Raw genomic sequence first — 25162 nt, 5'->3', positions numbered from 1 at the left:
TAATACAAAGCAAAGATTTTCCAATATTCCAACATATATTAATTGGCTTTTTTTGGGCAGAAGAATAGTGTCAGAAATTGATGAATTGAGATAGACATTTCAAGCCTGTCCTTTAGGAGTTTTTATTATCATTATTTATTAAAAAAACAACTTGGAGCATGAAGTGTAGATTTTGTTGGTAGCTCACAGCATTCCTGTCTTAGATGAACAGTACTTCTGAAGAGAGATGTAGCTTTTTGGTGGTTCCAGGTCGAACAGCCTATTGTTGGGGCTGTGTTGTGCACATGCAGAGGCACCCCTGAGAGCATTTGGGGGGAACGATGCAGGAGGGATAGGCCTTCCTAGTGGGAAATCATGCAGTGTAGAAATGGATTGAAATGTTGTATGTTCATTTTTTAATGTCATTTGTATTAATAAAATTGAAATTTACATTGCAGACTCAGTCCGCTAGTAGCACACTCCAGAAACACAAATCTTCCTCCTCCTTTACACCTTTTATAGACCCCAGATTACTACAGATTTCTCCATCTAGTGGGACAACAGTGACTTCTGTGGGTAAGTAAAGGAGCAACAAGAAAGCAGCTGACAAACAGGACTTGGTCACTTTGTATTGGTCTTTCTGATGGCTGAGGCATGGCATGGTGGTTGTTTGCAGGCACAGACCTCGGATACAGAAACACCCATCCCGCTTGCATTGCCTTATTTGCAGTGAGCTGCATAGTCAGTTTCCTTTTCCCATATACATTTCTTACAAATTTCTTTTTCTTGACAAAGGGTCCGTTACAACATGTGAATATTTACTGAGGTGTAGCAGGGGAGGGAGGCAAGCGCATTGTTTGTGTGTACAGAAAATAATTTAAAGTGTATCGTGTTCTAGTGGGATTTTCCTGTGATGGAATGAGACCAGAAGCCATAAGGCAAGATCCTACCCGGAAGGGCTCAGTGGTCAATGTGAATCCCACCAACACTAGGCCACAGAGTGACACCCCAGAGATTCGTAAATATAAGAAGAGATTTAACTCCGAGATTCTGTGTGCTGCCTTATGGGGTAGGTATTGTACTGCTACTATGACTCTCTATCCTGTTTTGTTTTGGTTTTTTTTGTTTTTTTTGTTTTTTTAATTCTGAAGGGTGGACTGGTCTTTTAGAGAAGTACTATTTTGGATAGTTTGGGGAGTTTTTAAAGGGTTGTTAACAGATAAGTTGGAAAACTTTTTTTTTTTTTTAATGTTTATTAATTTATTTATTTTGAGAGAGGGGCAGGGGGAGACAGAATCCCAGGCAGAGCATGGAGCCTGATGGCAGGCCTCAATCTCACAACCATGAGATCATAACCTGAGCTAATATCAAGAGTCAGACGCTCAACCTTCTGAGCCACCCAGGTGCCCCTGGTGGGAAGACTTCTGCGATGCCCACCCTTGTAACCTTTTCCTAAAGAATCATGCAGGCATGTGTATGTTCATGCACTTGTTTCAGTCAACGGCTAACCTCCTATTTCTTCACGTAAAGAAAAAACTAGAAAGATGAGAAAGACATTCGAGTTGGTCCTTATTTATAGGGAGAATGAAGAAATTTGTTGGATTGCAGTTTGATGTTTTTCCTTGCCCTTCATGACTTGGGCCTCACATGGAAATGAAGTTTTTAAAAGCAGTTTTTTACTGGCCGGAGTCTGCAGAAGCAGACTGTTGTACTGACTTTCTCCGTTGCCTGTCTGCAGTATTGGTGTAGCATATTCACAACCTAAGACACCACAAGTGACTAAGTCTGCCATGCGCAGGACTACACCCTCTCATGTTCTGAACCTGGCCTCTCTGTCATCACCTTCCTTGCTCCCACAGACAGAACCTGTCTTAGAACTTGTCTTCTAGTCCCATGCTGTGTTTTTGTTCTTCTCCTGCCTGAACCCCAAAATCTGTTTTCAGTAGGGATCCTGTTTCTAATCAGAACAGTGTCTCCTTCCCTTGACATTACAAATGTAAGTAGACAGAAGACATGCGATCCGTCTGTCTGATGACTGCTCTCCTGCCCCTTTCACCAGCTCCTACTTGGTCTTCTCCCGAGAGGTTCAGGAGAGTCCTTTCCCCTTTGCAGACACACCTGCTTTCTCTTTCACTTTTTGAATTCTGGGTTTCTGTCCTTGTCACCACTGAGTATCTTAAGTCTCCTATATCAGAAGGCCTTTTCTGTATTGACCTTGTAGGTAAAGGTAACAGTAGCCACTTGGAGGGGGATTACTAGGATCATGTGAAAGCAGCTGGCACAGCATTGTCACCGCATGGCACTGTTAGTGTTGCTGCATGAATGCCAGTTGTGATCACATCATGGAATGGAGTTCCATCATGTCCTTTCTTTTTAAAGGCCTTTTGTGGGGGTGTGTATATCATCAAAATTGATACATTATATTTAGTGTAGAAATAGTGTTAAGTAAGTTAATTCTTTGGAAATTGGTGAAATAATTTTTATCTGGAACGTTTGCACTTGGTAGCAGTCTTACACTGATTTTACACTAATGTCCTACAAAGTGCTGGACTCTGTTCTGTGCCATTAGCTGATTTAATGAAAATCCTCCTTCTAATGAACTTCTTTAATACCTCAGAGAATAAGAGAGTATCCCGAGCTTGTGTTTTTAAAAATATGGTAGAACTTTCCGTTTTATCAGTATGTGGAAAGGAGTGATAGGCAAGATGACTTAAAGTTGAAATGCATTTCTATAAATCCATGTATTTGAGTTGCTCCTTGGCTCGGGGCACATCAGTGATGGGTTTCCTTAAACTGCCTGCTAAGCTAAAAAGTAAGTTAAAAAAAACAAGCCTTTTAAGTTAAATTTAAAAATAAGCTTTTTAAAGACTTAAGACACAGAAAAGTTAAGATATGTACTTTGAGAGTGGTAGCCTGACAAGGGGAGAAAATTCAGAGGACTCTAGAGTATTAGTTTGAAATGGTGACATTGATGCATTGAAAGTCAGCTGACCAGTGTTAGATAGGTTAGACAGGCTTTTTGTGTGCCCTATTAGAAAATGCTGGCCTCAGGGCACCTGGGTGTTTCAGTCAGTTAAGCACCCTACTCTTGGTTTTGGCTTAGGTCATGATCTCACAGTTCGTGGAATGGAGCCCTGTGTCGAGCTCCGTGCTGACAGCACGGACATGCTTGGGATTCTCTCCTCTCTTTGTCCCTCCTTGCTTGCTCTGTCTCAAAACAAATAAACTTAAAAACAAAACTTTTAAAAAGAAAATGCTAGCTTCAAGCATTCTTTTTTAATCATCTTACATAATTGACTTCTGCTTTGTAAGATGCTACCTATTATATTTTTGTAATAAGACGGTTTTCCCATTCACAGCCAGGATTATTTTAACACACATTTTGTTTTTTTTGTTTTTTTTGTTTTTTTTGTTTTTATATATATGAAATTTATTGACAAATTGGTTTCCATACAACACCCAGTGCTCATCCCAAAAGGTGCCCTCCTCAATACCCATCACCCACCCTCCCCTCCCTCCCACCCCCCATCAACCCTCAGTTTGTTCTCAGTTTTTAACAGTCTCTTATGCTTTGGCTCTCTCCCACTCTAACGTCCTTTTTTTTTTTTTTTTTTCCTTCCCCTCCCCCATGGGTTCCTGTTAAGTTTCTCAGGATCCACATAAGAGTGAAACCATATGGTATCTGTCTTTCTCTGTATGGCTTATTTCACTTAGCATCACACTCTCCAGTTCCATCCACGCTGCTACAAAAGGCCATATTTCATTTTTTCTCATTGCCACGTAGTATTCCATTGTTAACACACATTTTGAACATGATTGTTCCAGCTTTTTTTCTCTTCTCTTCTCTTTTCTTTTCTTTTCTTTTCTTTTCTTTTCTTTTCTTTTCTTTTTTCTTCTCTTCTCTTCTCTTCTCTTCTCTTCTCTTTTCTTTTCTTTTCTCTTTTATTTTCCTTTTTATTTCTTTCTTTTTTTTAATTTTATTTTTAAGTTATCTGTACACCTAATGCAGGGCTTGAAACCTACAACCCCAACATCAAGAGTCACGTGTCTACTGACTGAACCAGCCAAGTGCCCCTGTTCCCACTCTGAACAGTAAACTATCTGCAGTTTACTACAGACCATTGCCTGTAATATCATCATAGAATTTAAAGGAAACTTTATTTATTTTTATTTTTTTATTTTTAAATTTTTTTTCAATATATGAAATTTATTGTCAAATTGGTTTCCATACAACACCCAGTGCTCATCCCAAAAGGTGCCCTCCTCAATACCCATCACCCACCCTCCCCTCCCTCCCACCCCCCATCAACCCTCAGTTTGTTCTCAGTTTTTAAGAGTCTCTTATGCTTTGGCTCTCTCCCACTCTAACCTCCTTTTTTTTTTTTTTTTTTCTTCCCCTCCCCCATGGGTTTCTGTTAAGTTTCTCAGGATCCACATAAGAGTGAAAACATATGGTATCTGTCTTTCTCTGTATGGCTTATTTCACTTAGCATCACACTCTCCAGTTCCATCCATGTTGCTACAAAGGGCCATATTTCATTTTTTCTCATTGCCACATAGTATTCCATTGTGTATATAAACCACAATTTCTTTATCCATTCATCAGTTGATGGACATTTAGGCTCTTTCCATCATTTGGCTATTGTTGAGAGTGCTGCTATAAACATTGGGGTACAAGTGCCCCTATGCATCAGTACTCCTGTATCCCTTGGGTAAATTCCTAGCAGTGCTATTGCTGGGTCATAGGGTAGGTCTATTTTTAATTTTTTGAGGAACCTCCACACTGTTTTCCAGAGTGGCTGCACCAATTTGCATTCCCACCAACAGTGCAAGAGGGTTCCCGTTTCTCCACATCCTCTCCAGCATCTATAGTCTCCTGATTTGTTCATTTTGGCCACTCTGACTGGCGTGAGGTGATATCTGAGTGTGGTTTTGATTTGTATTTCCCTGATGAGGAGCGACGTTGAGCATCTTTTCATATGCCTGTTGGCCATCCGGATGTCTTCTTTAGAGAAGTGTCTATTCATGTTTTCTGCCCATTTCTTCACTGGGTTATTTGTTTTTCGGGTGTGGAGTTTGGTGAGCTCTTTATAGATTTTGGATACTAGCCCTTAAAGGAAACTTTAAATCACACATTATAGAGTTAATAGCCATTTTTCCCCATCTTAAACCAGATTTCTATGAATACAGTCGCAGTTCCTAATACAGCTTGCCTTTGAGCAATTAATATTTAAAGTTTAATTATACCTAACAGTTGAAAGGTTTAAAAAGGATATTTATAAAAGGTTATTGCAGCCTGCAACTTAATTTTTTTCATCGGCCCATAATTTCCAGGGTGGTTATTTTCCAGTGACTCAATATTCCTCTGAGTACTAACACTCAGTACTTTACAGAATGACATAGTTCTTGGAAATACATAATGGAGAATTATGAGGTAGAGTATAAGTACCAAAGTATCTGTATTTTTTATGTTTATGAAAAGACTTTTTCAGTTTTGCCTTTTATTCCTTTATTATTTCTTACTGTAAAATTTTGATTGATGTTTGGATGCTATTTGTTTTTGGAAACCACAAATAATAGGTTTCAGAATCTTATATTTCAGTAGTTATTACCAGACTTTTGAGATGGGTCTTTCAGCTACTTGATATTGAAGATTGGGAAAATATTGAAATATTACATGAAATGGAATCTTTGGAATGGACTCTGTCTGAAAACAGCTCTATCAGTTAATGTTTTGTTTTTCTTCTGTTTACCTGTGAAGCCAGTTAAAATTATCTCACCTAGGTATGTGGAGGGAAAACACTAAGGATAATGTCCAAATATAGTTCTGCATTGATAGGGAGATGGTCACCGCAAAATGGTGAACCTCAAAAGTGAAATTGTATGAAAATGAAGGAGCATTACATAAGCATTTATTTTTCTTGCAGTGATGATAAGTGTGTTTTTAAATTGGACAGTGTTTTTTTTCTTAGCATTAAGTAATTATCTGATGTATGTCATCTTTCTATTAAAAAACTTTTTCATGGAAAAACATGATGGCTTGTAAGCCTTATAAAGTGTAAGGCTGTGAACCCTAATTCAAAGCCACAATGTTACCTGATGAATAAAATGGTAGTATCAGCCATAGCTGATATTTCATGTGGCTATTTAAATTTAATAGAAACTTCAGTTCCTCAGTTGCACCAACCATGTTTCAAGTGCTCAGTAGCCAATGTGGCTAACACATTGACATCAAGATAAGTTCTGTTGGACAAGGCTGGTCTGGATGGCACATTCTAAAAATCTTAATTATAAGTGACAGACGAAGTCATGTGCATTCATAAGCCTTTTTCTTAAGCTCTTCAAATGACCATACTTTGAGAGTTTTGTTTACTTTTAATGGTTACTCTTTTTCAATGTTTATTTATTTTTGGGACAGAGAGAGACAGAGCATGAACGGGGGAGGGGCAGAGTGAGAGGGAGACACAGAATCGGAAACAGGCTCCAGGCTCCGAGCCATCAGCCCGGAGCCTGACGCGGAGCTCGAACTCATGGACCGCGAGATCGTGACCTGGCTGAAGTCGGACGCTTAACCGACTGCGCCACCCAGGCGCCCCTTAATGGTTACTCTTAATGGGTAGTGAATACTCAGGTTTTTCTTCCTTCACATTTTCTGAAGCTATTTCATAGTATGTCAGGTTCTAACAAGCTCTCATTACAGTAGTAGTAGATGGAAAGCACCTGTGATTTGGTGGAAACATATGTGGGGCAGCACATACAGGGATGCTCTTGTGAAACGTACCACTGTTTCTGTAAGGGCAAAATGGAAACCTGCATCATATGCCTAATAGGTTTTTAATGGGGGGCTTTCCTCAGGTCACGCTATTATCAGAAACTGTAGATGTCTAGAATTCATGAGGACCTTTTTACACATTTTACATTTTTTGAGGACTCCAGGGATAGTGTTATATTAGTTTAGAGCCTACAGTGTTTCAGCACATTTGTAACTGTTGTCCTTGTGAGCCTTGCACTCTGTTAGTTGAAGTTTTTTGCATTTGAATGGCAGTGATAGTTACTACATATGTAAATTCCAGGTTCCCAGCTTCCCTCTAGACCCCAAAAAGTGTGTCCAGTTTCCTCACAAGGATTGCTTGGATTATAGATACTGTCCCTCCAAGTCTTGGGTTTTACTTGCTCAATGGAACAGGGACAGAGCTGAGAGAGGGTTGGGAGCGTGTTTACTTGTTGCCTTCACAGTTGTTCACTTGAAGTTTCCTGGAAATAGGGTATGTGTGTATGTCTGTGTGTGTCTTCCTGTGTAATAAAACGTGAATTGTGTGGTTCAGGAAAATACATGGTATTCTTCCCTATCATTCCATCTACCAGTAAATATTGATTGGGCAATTTTTTAAAAGCACAAATACTTTATTCCTTGTCTCAGTGAGTTTATTACCCAGTTGAGGGAATCAGTGCAAACATGTATGTGCCTAACTGCTTAGGAATATAAGGTGATCTGTGCTACATGTTACAAAGTTGGTTTAGACAAGGAAGGTTATAGACCAAGGAAAGAAGGCATTTAAGGAAATAAGTGAGTGATAGGGAGAAGTAAGTTGACTCAAGGTACAGAGAGTTTTGAATGCCAAGTTGAGGCTTTTGTACCCTGCCCTATAGGGTGTGTAGTTTTGAAGATGTAGTAGGACCTAATGAGTATTGTCGGAAGATGAGGATTGTTTGGGCTGCTGCCATGAGCAAGTAGAGGGAGGATGTTGTAACAACCTGAGTTAAAGTCACTATCCATCATTTACAAGGAGGCCAAAGCCTGATGTAAGGTGAGAGCAGAGGAAAGGGAAAGGAAAGTTTTCTCTGGTTCTGGTGGTCAGTTTAGCTAGATGTGTGGAACAGGTGGTGGTGCTGTTACAGAAATGGCAAAAGTTGAGAAGTTGGTTTCAGTAGAAATTTACAGCAGGTGTGGAAAAGCAGGTAGAGTATGAAATTAGGAGTTGATGGTTCTGACGTGCTCCTTCAGAAAGCAAAGGAGATGTCTTTTGTGTTTTAAGAAGCAGAGAAGGTTTAAAAAAGGGGTGGGGGGCGCAGAGAAAACCAAGAGCTGGAGCTGAATGGAGCTGGAGCAGGGGAAGACCATAGTAGCAAATAGAGAAGCCAGGATTGGTCCCATGGGGAGGTCACAGTATTTTAATATTCCTAAGAAATATTGTTGCTTTCTTGATGATGATGGAGAATGGTCTTTAAGAAAATGGCACGGTGAGTCATAAATTGGTAAGGATTTGAGGTAGCTATATCTCATGCCAGAAGTTTGGCAATCAAAATAAAGACAATAAAGGAAGTATGAAGGGATCATGAAAACAGACATCTCTCTCATATCTTTTTTTTGATTTAAGTAAGTATTTCACCCTCACTCCTCTGTGATTTGTTGCCATTTGGTTACTTTAACCTCTGGCTATTCCAAGCATTTCTTTTTGTGGGTGAGTTTAAAAACCACTCTTTTCCAGATAGCTGGTGTTATCCTTTCCATACAACCAGACTGTTTGCCAAGCACGGCATAAAATTCAGGTCTTTCTGTGTTCTTAAAACAGGAGTGAATTTGTTAGTGGGTACAGAGAGTGGCCTGATGCTGCTGGACAGAAGTGGCCAAGGGAAGGTATATCCTCTGATCAACAGAAGACGATTTCAGCAAATGGATGTCCTTGAAGGCTTGAATGTCTTGGTGACAATATCTGGTAAGTAAGTGTTCATTTAATAAAGCAGGATTACTTCCCAGCACGAAACTTCTGTTAGCTCATTTTTTGAAGTAATGGCTGAATGAGGTACAATCATAGCATGGTCTCATAGTAAAGTAATAGAAAGATGTGACCCACGTGTACACACTGAACCTGTAGGGCTCCTCTAAAGAGCAGTCTTGAAAAGCACAGGGGCATGCGCTCTCTAGTTGACCTCTCCCACACAACCACCCTCTCTGCCCCGTTGCTCGTTGGGTTTAATGTGGCTTCCCTGGCTTGGAGGTTTGTGTCTGCTTCCACCCATAGGACTCTTGCATGCAGAAGGGACTGTGCTCTGCCATGATGGCACAAGTACCATATTATGGTTTTTCTTTACATCCGTTAACACTTATTATAAGCTTCTTTTTAGAAAGAGTTTTTTTTTAGTATAAATTATGTAATATATGTGCATTGTGGAAAAACACTACTGTAGAAAAGCAAGTAGGAGAAATAAAATATAAAATCATCCAGAGATACTGTTGACTTCAATTTTTAACTTCTAATCTTTTAAGCATACACACACTTAAAAATACACTCATAAAGGGGGGAAAATCTGCATTTAAATGGTTATACAACATTTCAAACATACAGACAATAATGAGAGAATGATTACAGAATAATGACACCCATGTACTGATTAGTTTTAACAGGTTGTAGATACACTTTTGTACCTGCAGTTAGCCTCCCTTCCCCTTTCAGCTGCTCCTGTAACCACTGTCCTGAAGTTATACAGTGTTCATTCTGGTTTGACCAAATCAGGTACTTGCTCTCTCTGTGTCATTAAACATTTCTTTATAAACAGTTGTATTTTATATGGCTATAGAGTGTTTTTTTGTATAGATATTCTAAAATGTATTTACTTCTGTTGTAAATCTTTTAGTTTATCCCTTTTTTCCCCTCACGTAGATATTTTTGGCATATATCTTGTAGTTGACTTAACCATTGCGCACACATGCCCGTGATGCGTGGGTACTGGTTTCCTAATAATTTGTATGATTGCTGGAGTCAAGAGTATGCAAAATTGGAATACTTTAGGTCTTCTAATAACCCACAGCAGTTTTGATTTAGTCATCTGCTAGCTCCAGCTTATTATATTTGTTTATATGTAACATCTCTTGCAGTTATTTTAGTTTTGAAATACGCTTTTGGTTGTAAGTAAAAGATGTTTGTTGAAGTGCAAAAATTTCACCATCCATCTCATACTTAAATGAGAAAACAACCATTTACAACTTGAGTGTTAATGTGGAGTAGGTTTTAAAATTGGAGGAGAAATGAATCTGCCACTAAAAATGGCTTGGGCTTCATTTTGTGATTCACTGAACAAGAAGATTTATGGGAATCACTAAACAGCTGACACCAGTAATTTTTGGGGTCTACTTTTCTCTATTCCTCTTTTGTAGCTTTTAATGATTTTTTTTTACAATCATGAAAGTAATACATATTAATTGTAGGAAGCTTAAAAAAATGAGAAAACCTTAGGAAGAATAAAACAAAATGTTACCCTATCTCAGAGACCACTCTCGTTGACACTTTTTTATATTTCCTTCTCCTCATATCTGTAAGTATATATTACAGTATGGAAATGGAACACTATATACATAAAAGTACATAGTTTTTCTTTCATTTAACATATTTTATTGAGTATTTCCCCACATTCAAAAAGTCTTCAAAACGGGCGCCTGGGTGGCTCAGTCGGTTAAGCATCCAACTTCAGCTCAGGTATGATCTTGCAGTCCATGAGTTTGAACCTCACGTGGGGCTCTGTGCTAACAGCTCAGAGCCTGGAGCCTGCTTGGGATTCTGTGTCTCCCTCTCTCTCTGCCCCTCTCCTGCTCACACTCTGTCTCTCTCTCAAAAATAAATAAACATTAAAAAAATTTTTTTTTATTTAAAAAAAAAAGTCTTCAAAACTTAAAAAGATTGTGTCGAAGTATAAGACGTAATACAAAAAGTGCACAGATTATAAGTATACAGCCCAGTGAATTGTCACAGTTAGAATCCATCCATGTAGCACCTATACCCTGGTGAAGAAATGGAACAATCCCAGCAGTCCAGAAGCTTTCCTGCAGTCCCCACTTTGCTGCCTCCCAGTCACTGCCCCCCATGTTCCCAGAGGGAAGCACTGTCCTTTAAATACCTAAGATTGGTTTTACCTTCATTGAACTAAAGCTGCAGAAATGGTAAAATGGTAGGTATTCTTTTGTGTCTGGCTGGGGTTTTTTTGTTTTTGTTTTGTTTTTTTTAAAGAGCACTTTAGGTTTACAGAAAAGTTGGAAAGAAAATATAGACAATTCCTGTATTACCCCCCACCTCCAGTTTTCCCAATTAGCCTCATTAGTGTAGTACTTTTGTTGTAATTGATGATCCCGTATTCATACATTATTTTTATTAACTAAAGTCTGTAGTTTACGTTAGGGTTCACCCTTTGTGTTGTACAGTTCTTTGGGTTCTGACAAACACATAATTATCCACAATTATAGACTAATTTCACTGCCCTGAAAATCCCCTGTGCTCCACCTATTCATCTCTCTCCAAAAGTCCCTGGCAACAACTGATTTTTTTTTTTTTTTTAATTTTCTATGTGACCTTTTCCAGAACATCATAGTTGAAATCATGTGTTGTATGTAGCCTTTTCAGACTGGCATCTTTTCTCTAGCAATATGCATTTAAGGTTCCTCCATGTCTTTTCATGACTTGATAGTGCATTTCTTTTTATTGTTGAATAATCTTTTGTGTGGGTGTGCCACTTTGTGTATCCATTCACTTATTGAAAGACCTCTTGGTTGCTTCCAATTTGCAGCAATTATGAATGAAACTGCTACAAATATTTGTGGACAGTTTTTTGTGTAGACATGTTTTCAACTTATGTGCTTGGTTAAATACCTAGCAGCATGATTGCTGAACATAAGGTAAGACTACATTCAACTGGGCACCTGGGTGGCTCAGTTGGTTAAGTGCCCGACACTTGGTTTCCACTCAGATCATGATCTCGCACTTTCATGAGTTCAAGCCCTGCGTCAGGCTCTGTGCCCACAGCACAGAGCTTGCTTGGGGTTCTCTCTCCCTCCCTCCCTCCCTCCCTCCCTCTCTCTTTCTCTCTCTCTCTCTGCCCCTCCCCCACTTTTGCTGTCTCTCTCAAATAAATTTGAAAACATTATTAAAAAAAAAAAAAGACTACATTCAGCTTTGTAAGAAATAGCTAGGCTGTCTTCTAAAGTGATTCTATCACATGTTCCTACAAGGCATGAATGAAGATGTTGCTCCATGGCCTCATCAGCATTTGGTGATGTATTTTGGATTAGTATAGTATAGTGTCTGATTATTGTTTTAATTTTTAATTCCTGATGAAATGATGTTGAATATCTTTTCACATGGTTATTTGCCTTCTATGTATGTCATCTTTAGTGAGGTATCTGTTAAGGTCTTTTGTCTATTTTATAATCGGGTTGTTTGTTTTCTTCTCTTGAGTTTTAAGAGTTCTTTGTACGTTTTGGATACAAGTCCTTTATCAAATAGGTTTTTGCAATTTTTTTTTTTTTTTGTGGCTTGTCTGTCCATTCTCTTAACTGTGTCTTCCACAAAAGTTTTTAATTTTAATAATGTCTAACTTACCTTTTTTTTTTTCTTTCATGGATTATCCTTTTGGTGTTATATCTGAAAAGGCATTGCCAAATCCAAGGAGGTTGTACCTAGGTTTTCTCCTATGTTATCTTCTAGAAGCTTTATAGCTTTGCATTTCATGTTTAGGTCTGTGATCCATTTGATCTTTGTGAAAGGTTCAAAGTCTATAAATTCATTATTTTTTGTATATGAATGTCCTGTCCTTCTAGCAGTGATTGTCGAAAAGACCATCCTTTTTCTGTTGAATGGCCTTTGATCCTTTGTCAAAGATTAGTTCATTGTATTTTTTTGTTTGTTTTTTATTTTTGGGAGAGAGAACCAGTGGGGAAGAGGAGCAAAAGGAGAGAGAGAGAGAGAGAGAGAGAGAGAGAGAGAGAATGAATCTCAAGCAGGCTCCGTGTTCAGTGTGGACCCCAATGCGGGGCTCTGTCCCACAACCCTGGGATCATAACCTGAGCTGAAATCAAGAGTTGGACACTCAACTGACTGAGCCACCCAGGCACCCCCATAGTTCATTATATTTGTGTGGGTCTAGATCTCTGTTTTGTTCCATTGATCTGTCTTTCCTTTTGCTAATACCACATTGTCTTGATTACTGTAGCTTTGAAGTAACTCTTGAAGTCAGGTAGTGTCAGCCCTCCAAACTTGTTCTTGCTCAATACTGTGTTGGCTGTTTTGGCTCTTTTGCCTTTCCATATAAAGTTTAGAGTCAGTTTATTAACATGTACAAATAACTTGATAGGATTTTGATTGGGATTACATTGATTGTACATAGATCAAGTTCAGTAGAACTTACATCTTAGCAATATTGAGTTTTACCCATGACCATTGAATATATCTCCATCTGTTTCGATCTCCTTTAATTTCTTTCTTCAGAGTTTTGTAGTTTTCCTCATACAGATGTTGTGTAGGCCTATTTTGTCACATTTATAACTAAATATATCTTTTTTTGGTTTTTAGTACTTCTGCAGATGCTGTATTTTAATTTCAAATTTCCAATTGCTTGTTGCAAGTATATAGGAAAACAGTTGACTTTTATATATGAACCTTGTAGCTTGCAACCTTATATAATTATTTATTAATTGCAGGAATTTTTTTTTTTTTTTTACCAGTTCTTTGTCATTTTCTATGTGAACAGTCCTGTATTTCTTCCTTCCCAGTTTGCATACCTTTTATTTCCTTTGTCTTACTGCATTAGCTAGGACATGTAGTATGATGTTTAATAGGAGTGGTAAGTGGGGACACCCTTCCCTTGTTCCTGATCTGAAGAGGAAAGTATCTAGTTTCTCACCATTAAGTATGGTATTAGCTGTAAGTTTTTTGTAGATGTTATTTGTCAAATTGAGGCAATTTCCCTCTATTCCTATTTGCTGTGAATTTTTGATCATGAAATGAATGTTGGGTTTTGTCAGATGTTTTTTCTGAATCTGCTGATAAGATCATATGATTTTTCTTCTTGAGCTTGTCAGTGTGTCTAGTTTCTTTTGTTCAACACCCGTTTTGTTGTTGTTGCTCATAGAGGTGTATTCCACTTCATTTCTGTGTATGACTATACCACAATTCGTTTATTTGTTCTGTTGTTGATAAACATTTGTGTTTGCTGTTTTCAGTTCTTAGGAACAATGCTGCTGTGAACATTCTTGTTCATGTTTTTGGGAGCTCATACACACACATTAATATGAAGAGAGAAGTTACTGGATCATAAGTAGCATATACATGCATCCTACTTTAATAGATAATGCCAAGCTTTTTAAAATGGTTCTAACAATTTATAGCACTGGTTTCTGAGTTTCTAGTTACTCCTCATCTTCCCTACTTTGAGTACTATTGTTCTTTTTAATTCTAGACACTCTGATAGATGCATAAAATTGTATCTCATTATGGTTTTAATATGCATTCACTAATTGACTATTGAGAGCAAGTACTTTTTTATGCATCTATGAGTTAACTTCTTTTGACTGTTATAGTCGACTGCCCACTTTTTCAATTGGGTTATCTCTCTTCTAAGTGATTTATAGGTTGTGAGTCCTCTGTCGGCCCTTTAAGTTGCACACATCTTCAATTTATGGCTTTTTGCTGGATTTGATTCCCTGTCTTGGTTGATCTATTTAATCTTTCTTTGCTGTCTAATGAGAACTAATAGCTACTCCAGAGAGTTTTGAGAATCAGATCACATAATACATGTGAAAGCATCTTATAAGGTCTATTGGTTGCATTGCTGTGCAGGTGTTTGTATTACTTTGTGGTTTATGGATACTGGCTATCTACATAAGTGTGAGTTCTTTTTTCTTTTAAAACCTTCCCTTCTAATCAGGCCTATACCTGATGATAATTCTATAGGAGTTTCAAAATCCATCTGAATAGCTTAAATTGAGGTTCTAGTAAAACTCATACAGAATGGTTCCCTTAGGAGGATAATATTTATTGCTCATTTGGTTACTGTTGTTATTAATAGATGGCACCTACTTGAATACGTATATAAAATATTTATATTTGTTTTGCTAGGCAAAAAAGATAAGTTACGTGTCTACTATTTGTCTTGGTTACGAAATAAAATACTTCACAATGATCCAGAAGTTGAGAAGAAGCAGGGATGGACAACCGTGGGGGATTTGGAAGGATGTGTACACTATAAAGTTGGTAAGTTCCAGGAGGGTCATGAGGGTTTTATTCTGCAGGGTTTTGTTCCACAGGGTTCTTTCTGATACACCTAGATGTTTTCTGCGATTATGTTTCTAAGGCATCTTCTAATCCCGAAGTGTCATCTTGACTCACAATGTACCTTTTAACATAACACCATTCATTCCTGTCATTCATTCTGTCCTCCATCCATCTCATGCTCACATTCATCTTGCGAGCGAGGCTTTTTACCCTTCCTCTTTGACAGTCCAGATTCTTCTCTGTAAGATGTGGTCACAATAACCTCTCTAAGGAAACCTTGCCAAAGGAAAGCCAGCCAATTTGGATCCTTGCTTTGTGCTCCAAGCGTCATCTCTGTTGAGAGGACTTTGGGTCCTTGGCAGTCATTGACAGAATGTTTGAGAGTTTGACCAAAGAGCTATATGGCTTGTCGTTTGGAATGAAGCGCACTGTGCAAAGCTACTGTGCTCTTAACTACTAAACGAATCTAGCCGGCCAGCCAATGTTTCATAGCAACTGTCTTGTTTTTTCTTTTCCTGGCACGCATGCTTTGGTTCTTATGAAGTAAGAGCTTGCAAGAACAAAACCAAAACAATTTTTTTTTATGTATGAAAAAAAAATTAAAATACTGGTACTAATGTTGGAAGTAAAGGGGAAATAATGACGGTTAGCCAAATTAAACTTTATTGGAGAGATAATATATTCTAATAGAATTTGAAATGGGAATTTGAGAAGATCAGCAAATAGTTTCTATTATACCTAAGACTGATTAATGTAAGCGTCCTATTGAATATTGATTTCTGCTACTATGTTTTGTTTTTTTCTGTTTATGAAAGTATATGCTATAGTCATTTTCTCTGCTTCTAGAGATATTACAGTCCTTGACATTCTCTTATTATTTATATAATCTGTCCACAACTCTCAGCTCACTGATTAATAATGATTGCAGAAGCCACCCCAGTTTGGCATGATTCTGAGTGTTACTGAAAAGTAGTACTATATACTTGATGAAATTTTGGGATTGGGATTTTCTGTGCTGTGTTTATGTGAAATAATTTTTGCAGGGTAACTAAAATCATCTAAGGTTAAATTTAATGAAATCATTCAGAATGGGTGAAATGTGCATGAATAGATTATCCTACAGGGGGAACTAGAGGCAGATGTGTTACACTGTGCTGGGCTTTTCATTGGAATAAAACAGTTATCCTCAGGTCTGTCATTCTTACAGAATGAATCACAAGCATTTTCTGCGGTAAGAGTGTGTGGTACCATTCATTCATTATACTTCTAGGAAATTATATTCAGTTTATCAAGACCTGTGCTGTACAATATGATTTCCATCAAGAATAGGGGCTACTTAAATTTGTATTTAAATTAATTAACATGAAATAAACTATAAAATGTGGTTCTTCAGTGGCACTAGTACATTCCAAGTGCCCAATAGCCACATATAACTTGTGGCTATCATATTAACAGTACAAATCTAAAATCTTTTCATCATTGCAAAAAATTCTGTTCAACAGCACTGGTTTGGACAACCTTTGATAATCCTTTGTGTCTTAATATTAATGTCAGTGATTTATTCGAATAGTGATACTATATTGGAAATTAACAAGGAGAATTATCAAGTTAACAAGCCATCTCTCATGTGCAAAGGAAGAATAAAGTAGTATTGTGACATTAGATAGTTTATAAAGAAACTGGTAGAACTGTGCCAGACCACTAAGTCATGTGAGGGCACAGCCCCTCAGAGCATCTGTTTTTAAGCAGAGTTGCTTGGCTGCAAGAGAACCGGAATAGCTATGTAAAGAAGGCATTTTCAACTGAAAAAATATATATAGCTGAATAGAGATTTCCTTTACTACTGTTCCTTTACTACTGTATGGAACTTTAGGTAGAATTCAGGCAGTCACTGCCTATATAGATCAGGAAGCAGTTTGAAGTGATACTTAGCTGATTAACCACTTCATTATCCTTTTGAAGCAATACTGAGCCCTTAAGACTTTAGGGTGGTAGGCCTGGCATTGTCTTTGATTAGTAAATACTTGCAGTCTAAGAAGATTAGGAACATTAGTGAAAGTATTCCTTAATAGTAACCAGAGTATTGGAATTGAGTCCCAAACATCAGTCAAGAAATATGGGAATAGGCTGAAAAAGTATTGGAAAAGGAAACTCTGAGGTTTGATCACTCAGCATTTTTTTCCTGTTGATCTAGATGACTCAATAGAAGGCATTATTTATAAAGTTTGCAAAAGACAACTAACAGAATTTAGAGTTCCATGTTGATTCTGACCTGTGCTTCTCTTGTTTATGTTGTTGTTTTCAGTAAAATATGAAAGAATCAAATTTCTGGTAATTGCTTTGAAGAGTTCTGTGGAGGTCTATGCGTGGGCACCCAAGCCATATCACAAATTTATGGCCTTTAAGGTAACAGCATCAAGTGTACTTACAAGTAGCATCAGCCATGCATGCATGACCAAGAAAGAGCCAGAGGACAGTTTAACAACCCTAAATAGTTAAAACTGATCATTTAAAAGCTATGTACTAATATAGAGTATAACTTTGTCATAAGAGAGGCCATTTCTAATGTAATAGGCCTCATTGTCTGCTTTCCAAGCCCTCAGAGTATGAGGAAAGAGCTAAATGTTTGGTAGACATTGATTGATATGTCAATATGGTAACAGAAGAAAGGACAAAGTAATGCCACCTCTAATTAAAAAGCAGATCTTGGGGTGCCTGGGTGGCTCAGTCGGTTAAGCGTCCGACTTCGGCTCGGGTCATGATCTCACGGCTTATGAGTTCAGACCCTGCATCGGGCTCTGTGCTGACAGCTCAGAGCCTAGAGCCTACTTCACATTCTGTGTCTCCTTCACTCTCTGCCCTCTCCCACTTGTGCTCTCTCTCTCAAAAATAAATAAAAACATTAAAAAAAACAAAAACAGCAGACTGTGACCATCTGCCTGAAGTCATGCATGTGTATAAAGATTTAGATATGTTTTTGATAAATAGTATCCAACAGTAGGTAGCTTGGAGGTATATCTTTTCAATAGAATACTAACTAAAAAACAAATTACAGAAATTCTTAATGACACAGGAATATGTATTATGCGCTAAATAGAAAAAGTAAGTTAAAAGCATGAATAATGCATTGTTTCTGTTTAAGGGAAAAACTATAGAAAAACATTAGTATGAGTATTTTTAATATTTTTTATAATTCTAGAGTTTGCATTAGATACAAATTTATGAAATTCTTAATTAAAATATTACTTTGACATTAGATATTATAAATAACTTAACATCATTTCTTATATTAGGCACAAAACTTTGAGTATAGCTCCTAGGGCTGTTTTGGTGCATATCATGAAATTAAGAATTTTTCATCCAAAATGATTCTATTTACTTATCTTTTTTTCTTGTCCTTGATACATTTTATTAAGGGTAAGTTTCAAGTATTTGGAAAATTGACATATTTAGATTGCTTGTTGCTTGATTCCCCAATAAAGCAGGATAAATGGGGTTACCATATTTGCTTAAGAAATAAATCCACATGTTACTGACTAAAAGTAATTGGTTGTATCTTCTGAGATCTGGTCTTAATATCCTTTATGTGCCAGATGTACTCTCCTAGTTGCTTTTATAAGTATATTGTTTAAGTCTGTCTTGTGAGCTGTAGGTATTGATATTAATCAAGAACTGAGGTCATCTAGTTTATTACAGGTCATCCAGGTTAATACCCTACAGCTTTTCATCACTGTATTGCTCCAGTCAAAAAATTAAAGTAGAAGTCTCTATGATGACTATGATGACCATACTAAAAATTCTCAGTATGTGACTCCTGCATCTCTACCTCTTTCTCCATTGTCTGCATTAAATAGTTGAATACTGTGCTACAGAAAGTCCTGGTTCTTTCACTTTAGATGTTTTTCTCACCAAGACAAGAAGGTGGAATTCTTGGGCCAGGTAGGGGGAATTTGCGACACATCTTCTGGAAGAAATGTCTCCCAGATGCTGATTGGCAGACAAAAGCATAATAAATTAGAGACTTATTTCATAGAGTATTTTTGCTTATGGTTGTTGCCAGAATGGCTCAGTAATTAAATAACTGAGTACCTTGGGTTTGGCTTCTCCTGTTTGATCTATCAGAAATAAGTTCTTCTTTGTCTTACTACTTTTGTCTCGGTTACTTCTTTGTAGTCATTTGGAGAATTGGTACATAAGCCATTACTGGTGGATCTCACTGTTGAGGAAGGCCAGAGGTTGAAAGTGATCTATGGATCCTGTGCTGGATTTCATGCTGTTGATGTGGATTCAGGATCAGTCTATGACATTTATCTACCAACACACGTAAGAAAGAACCCACACTCTATGGTTGGTTGACTGGCTTCATTTTGTTTTGACTTTTTTTCTTTACTCTGCTTAGTGAACTAACACAAGCAGGGATTCCTTGCTTCCCCTTGGTGTGGGGGTGAGTATTTAAATGATGTGCCATTCTCAATAGCTGCATGCTCTGAGACAAGTGGAAATCCATTCTCCTGGCTCTGTGAAGCCCTCCTGAAAACCTCTTAGCCCTGGCTTTGACTAACATGGGATGTATTTGGGGCAATTGCTGGCAGGTCAGAATATCCCTGGGTTGGGAGTGGTTTTAATTAATTTCTTAATAGAATCCACAATCCAGATATGTTCCAGGGGCCTCAGAAAATGTGAACTAGTAGAGTACATGACCTGTAAAAGGTATTCTTTGAGATATATGTTGCATGAGTTTTCCAAAATTTTATTCAATTGCTGTATTTATTCACCTGGAATATTAACCAGTGCATTCACCAAGACAATCTTTTTGAACGCTATTTCAAGGATAGAAATAACCACAAACATACTTCCCTGTACTTTGTTCCTTTTCTCTAGATCCAGTGTAGCATCAAACCCCATGCAATCATCATCCTCCCCAACACAGATGGCATGGAGCTTCTGGTGTGCTATGAAGATGAAGGGGTTTATGTGAATACCTATGGAAGAATCACCAAGGATGTGGTTCTGCAGTGGGGAGAGATGCCAACATCTGTAGGTAGGTATCACTCAGAGGAAAAGATAGCATATGTAAAAATGGAGCCTTCTCTAAAACTGCATGTTATCACATCAGTTTTACCTGTTGTTCAGACATTTTGGCCATTTAGCAGAATGGTTGGCAGAAAAACAAAAAACAAACAAAAAAAACCCAGAATGGTTGGCAATATTGATGGTGAAAAGGGAGATTGTAGACCATGGCACTGGTCATAGTCTGTTTTAGAACAAAATCCAAGTAGTTATTTAACACTTTAAAACTCTGTCATTTACAGTCCTTCATTTAATCCTTAAGACATCCAGGATGTAGGACAGATGTGGTTGTTGACTAATCTGTGGAAAGTAAAATGAGGCAGAAAAAGGGTAAGGGATTTATTTTTTCGAGTGGCAGTGCCACTCGATAATCTGAAATTTTTAGTTTATATCCCAAGTTGTTCTAGTTTCAATGTAGTCATTTTCTCTTCTCATCACTTCTTCTTCCTGCCTTCTTTATGACTGGTTTGATAAAAATAGGAGCACTAAACTATATCCAGTGGGTCATTGCTCAAAATAAGCATGAACCATCTCAAGAATTCAAATTACCACTTCTCAGGATAAACTTTAAAAGCAAAAGTTCCTTAAAACAAAACAAAAGCAAAGTTCCTTAAAAACAAAAATCTCCATATGCTAGACATGCAGATAATGTGTGTGTTATATGAGCAGCATCTTTTCATAGCTGTTTCCTTATCTATAACAATTTCATGTTTTCTCCTCTCAAAAAGCATATATTCGATCGAATCAGACGATGGGCTGGGGAGAAAAGGCCATAGAGATCCGATCTGTGGAAACTGGTCACTTGGATGGTGTGTTTATGCACAAAAGGGCTCAAAGACTAAAATTCTTATGTGAACGCAATGACAAGGTAATGGTTTCCTTACAACTTCTCTTTAGCTGCTGTTAGCTTTGGTAATGGTTTACTTTCCATGGGGTTTGGTGAAGCCTTTTCTTGAGGTTTTGATAGATTCTGAAATAAATTCATCAAGCAACATTTTAGTAGTGACTTTTTAGACCTGTATATAGGAGTTGGGGTCTGTTTTATTTTGTGTTTGCTTATGAAGGGAGAAGAGATACTTGTTTCTGCCAAAATCATCGTATTTTGTTTGTAGTGGTTGTTTTTAACCCCAGTAGGTGACCTGTATGAGCTATGTTTGGTTTAGGGATAGAAAAGGTTAAAACTGCCAATCTAGTGGGATTCTTCTGTGATTGGAAGAAAGCCCCTTGCAAATTTGGTAGGGTAGAAGTTTCCTCTCGAGACCCTGATGTGCATCAGAAGGATACTACTTGTCTGCTTCTGAATAGTAAAATAACTTCATAGTTTGCATGTCAGAAATACCTAACAGTATAAATCATTTTATGCAGAAGCATGAGCACCTCCTGCAGCTGAGATCCCCAGTCTTCAAAAGACCTAAAAACCTTTGTTTTTCAAAACTGGCCACATCCTTGTTACTTTCAAGGCCTACCAACTCCCTAGAATCCCCTCCCTAAACCAGCCTTGGAGTGGAGCAGCTGGATGGCCAAGGGTGTTGACCCATCCCACGTGCTTTGAGAAGGACCTCCCAGGTGGGCCTGGCCTTTACCAAGCCCAGCTTTCTCTCTTTTCCCTCCACTTGGATGAAAATGTCTTACTACCTGAGGCAGCCTGTTGCAACCTTAGAAACTTCCCTCTTAAGAACATTTCCACCTCTTGTCTCACATTAAAATATATTAAATATCCTAGCCAGTGGCCCACTAATTGACTTCTCAGATTAAATTTGAAAATTCACCTTGACAGAGAAGAGCTCTAGATCTCTTCCTTGACAGCTGGGCTTTCTGCCTAACTGCATGTTCAGTAAATACGTTGCACCACCACCAGCCCCCTTTCCTGTGATCCTGTAGCTCGTTTACTAACGGTGTTGACATTGTTTTCTAATCATTTACCTTAGAAATCCATACAACTTCCCAACCCAATCCAGGATTTTGCCAGCTTTTTGGCTTATATTTTCCTGAGTATATTTAATGTAGCCATAACTATAATATTCTTTGAACTTGGGCATTTAAATATTTTTATTATTTATTATGTTATATCCTTTGAAGTTTACTAATCAAAGGCCCAAAAGTAAACTATAGTATTGTGACTATAGAGTAATATGAAATAACATATATTTTAGCTTAATTTTTTAAAAGAGAAAAATCAGGTTGCTAAGGAGTTTTCCAGACACATTTATCTTTTAGATGATATTAGCAGTGGAGATAAAAAGAAATAACTCCATTTCAGAAATATCAGTGTTTTTCTTTTCAGTTCTCACAATATGGCAGTGATAGCCTTCTTAGTTGTGATAAAAATTAGCTACAGAGATGATCTCCTTATGATCAAGTAATACTGATGTCCTCTCAGATTTTCTTTTGAAAGAGGCCTTTGGGCTTTTAGGCTGCCTGCATTTGGAGGTGTTGAGGTATTGAGGTGTTGGTGGCACTAGGTCACCTGCCTGGGAACCATAGGAAGGATTGCTCCAAAGGACTGGGTTGTGTTGTGTTTTCATGGTAAATCTCTCCCTCCCTCTTTCTCTTGATTTTGCAGGTCTTCTTCGCCTCCGTTCGGTCTGGTGGCAGCAGTCAGGTTTATTTCATGACATTAGGCAGGACTTCCCTTCTGAGCTGGTAGAAGCATTGTGATGAGGATTGCTGGCCCCCAGAGTCTTCAATGAGATCCTGAGAACTTGGAATTCCTTGCAACTGGAGCTCAGAGCTGCACCGGTGTAGTCCAGGACAGCTGTGTATGCAGACACCACGTGTGGGGTGTTTCGTTTCGTTTCATTTCCTTTCTGCACCTCTTACCAGTTTATCCCCCTTCTCTTCTTTCCCCTACTCAAAAATAAATCAAGGCTGCAATGCAGCTGGTGCTGTTCACATTCTACCATCAGGTGCTATAAGTGTTTGGGATCGAGCATCAGACCAGAAAGCAAATGCCTTTCCTTCAGCTCCAGAATTCCTTGTCTCTGAGTGACTCTGTCTTATGGGTATCTGAAAGTGGAGACTATGAACATGCCATTGGTTTGGAAGTGGGCACATGGAGGTGTAAAATGGTGGTCTCATGAGCGGTTTGCTGAAGCAGAGAGCAGATTTAATATAGTAACATTAACAGTGTATTTAATTGACATTTCTTTTTTGTAATGTGACAATATGTGGTCAAAGAAGAAGGTGCAGGTTTAAGAAGTTAATATTTATAAAATGTGAAAGACACAGTTACTAGGATAACTTTTTTGTGGGTGGGGCTTGGGAGGCAGGGTGGGGTGGGTTAAGGGGGTCCCATTTTATTTGGATTTTTTTTTTTTTTTTTTTTTTGGCTTGGCCAAAAACTCCGTCATTTTTCTGTGTACCAGGTTTTGCCTAAATCATGTGCAGATGGTTCTTAAAAAAAAAAAAAAAAAAAAAAAAAAAGGAAAAAGAAAATGTGTGCATTTGTATAATGGCCAGAACTTTGTTGTGTGACAGTATTAGCACTGCCTCAGCCTAAAGGTTTAATTTTTGTTTAAACCTAGAAGCACGACAAGTTTTACCACAGTCTGCACTTGCAGAGGAAAAGAAATTGTTTCAGCCACATGTTTATTTTTTTGCCTACCTCATTGTTTATAATGCATTAAGAGGTGGTTTAGTTTATATGTTTTTGGAGGAAAACATTAATGTTTAATTTAATCTTAATACCAAAACTATCAGATTGAAGTTTGACTGTTATTTTGTCACAGGTCTCAGTAGGCACAAGAGAAATTGTCCCTGAAGATGGGAAATAGCCACATGGTTTCATCATGCTGATGGATGCAGTCGGTTTTTCTAAGTTCAGAGAGCAGAATGCTTTGTTTTCACCAGATGCACCATTAGTGGTTGATGGGCAACTATGGCCTCTAACACAAGGGGCCTCACTGTTCTCAATTTGGGGTTTGGTGGCAGACAGGCGGTCATGTTAGAATAGTCACACAAACTGTTCAGTGTTGCAGGAACCTTTTCTTGGCAGGGGGTGGGGGGGGTGGAGTTTCCCTTTTCTAAAAATGCAATGCACTAAAACTATTTTAAGAATGTAGTTAATACTGCTTATTCATAAGATGGCATCTTCCTGTGTTTTAGGTGTAATATCCAAGCCCTGGCTTTTCTCCTCCTCTCACTTGCTCTCTTGTTCTCTCTCTGTTTTTTAAACCAATTTTACTTTATGAATATGTTCATGACATTTGTAATAAATGTCTTGGGTAATAATTTGTTTCATGGCTTCATGGTCACTCAATTCCTCTGAGACTATTAATCTCTTGGTAAAGGAGCAATGCTCAGTGTCATGGCTGTGCCATCTTACTTTCCTCTTGTTGAGTTTTGAGTGGGAATATTGTGTGATGGCTACTTTAAACTGTGTTTACCAAACAGAACTTGGCATTTCATAGGTTTAATACTCCTTTGTGATTAAGTTTCTTTTATAACATGAAAAAGGAAGATTTTCCTCCCAAAAATATAACAATCATTTGCACCTATTTGTTAAGGCTTTGCCCAGCATTCTCATCCTATTTGGCATCCAGTTTGACCCCTGTTATTCTGTTCCTCCTGGTCAGCATCTCTGCCGAAGGCTCTCCTTTGAATCATAAAAACCTAGTGAACAATCTGTATACTCACAGATGCAGAAACAGCAGCTGGTTGTACATAGCCACAATGACAGATAAGTAAGCGAGCCTTAGTCTCTTTTGAAAAGGACAAGGCATTAGAAATGGCTTTTCCATCTGTGTGACTTTGGAATGATGTTGATGTCCAAAGCAGAAAGGACTAGTTCTTTTCTACAGATTCATAGTTAACACAGAGAAGATTGAAGAGTTAATCCCACCTTTGGAAGGGACTTTTGAGATGGGCCAGATGCCATCACCACAGAATTTCAGTCAAAATCAAATTACCGCTAGTGATTTCCTACATGTTTTAGTTTTTTTGGGTAAGATAAAACGTGCCACAGTGAACACGTGTGCATGCCGAGAGGAGAAAGAACTAGATGGCTTGGTCAATCCAAGTTGGCTTTGTAGCCTCTCCTATGACTTTAGAGAGAGGTAAAGTTGAACAGGTATCTG

The 25162-nt window shown here is 38.0% G+C and overlaps 1 protein-coding gene across 50 annotated transcripts in view; it reads left to right on the top strand.

The window, feature by feature from the left end:
• MAP4K4 (mitogen-activated protein kinase kinase kinase kinase 4) overlaps nucleotides 1-22986 on the top strand; it is a 196388-nt gene extending 173402 nt beyond the window's left edge. For 33 of the 50 annotated variants that reach the window (XM_036064386.1, XM_030310365.1, XM_036064374.1 and 30 more), the window contains 9 exons: nucleotides 438-555; nucleotides 878-1048; nucleotides 8553-8696; nucleotides 14862-14996; nucleotides 17323-17423; nucleotides 19191-19340; nucleotides 19899-20058; nucleotides 20816-20955; nucleotides 22651-22986. In XM_036064386.1, coding sequence (XP_035920279.1) covers nucleotides 438-555; nucleotides 878-1048; nucleotides 8553-8696; nucleotides 14862-14996; nucleotides 17323-17423; nucleotides 19191-19340; nucleotides 19899-20058; nucleotides 20816-20955; nucleotides 22651-22734 — 1203 coding nt within the window. In that variant the 3' untranslated portion in view covers nucleotides 22735-22986. Of the gene's footprint in view, nucleotides 1-437; nucleotides 556-877; nucleotides 1049-8552; nucleotides 8697-14861; nucleotides 14997-17322; nucleotides 17424-19190; nucleotides 19365-19898; nucleotides 20059-20815; nucleotides 20956-22650 lie in introns of those variants that run through there. The other 17 variants (XM_030310348.1, XM_030310357.1, XM_030310371.1 and 14 more) reach the window with 2 other exon arrangements.
• The last annotated feature ends 2176 nt before the right edge of the window (nucleotides 22987-25162 follow it).

The sequence above is a fragment of the Lynx canadensis genome, chromosome A3, assembly GCF_007474595.2.
Source record: "Lynx canadensis isolate LIC74 chromosome A3, mLynCan4.pri.v2, whole genome shotgun sequence".
Lineage (NCBI taxonomy): Eukaryota > Metazoa > Chordata > Mammalia > Carnivora > Felidae > Lynx > Lynx canadensis.
The sequence above is the reverse complement of the archived record's forward strand: the minus strand, read 5'-3'. Positions and strand labels throughout refer to the sequence as shown.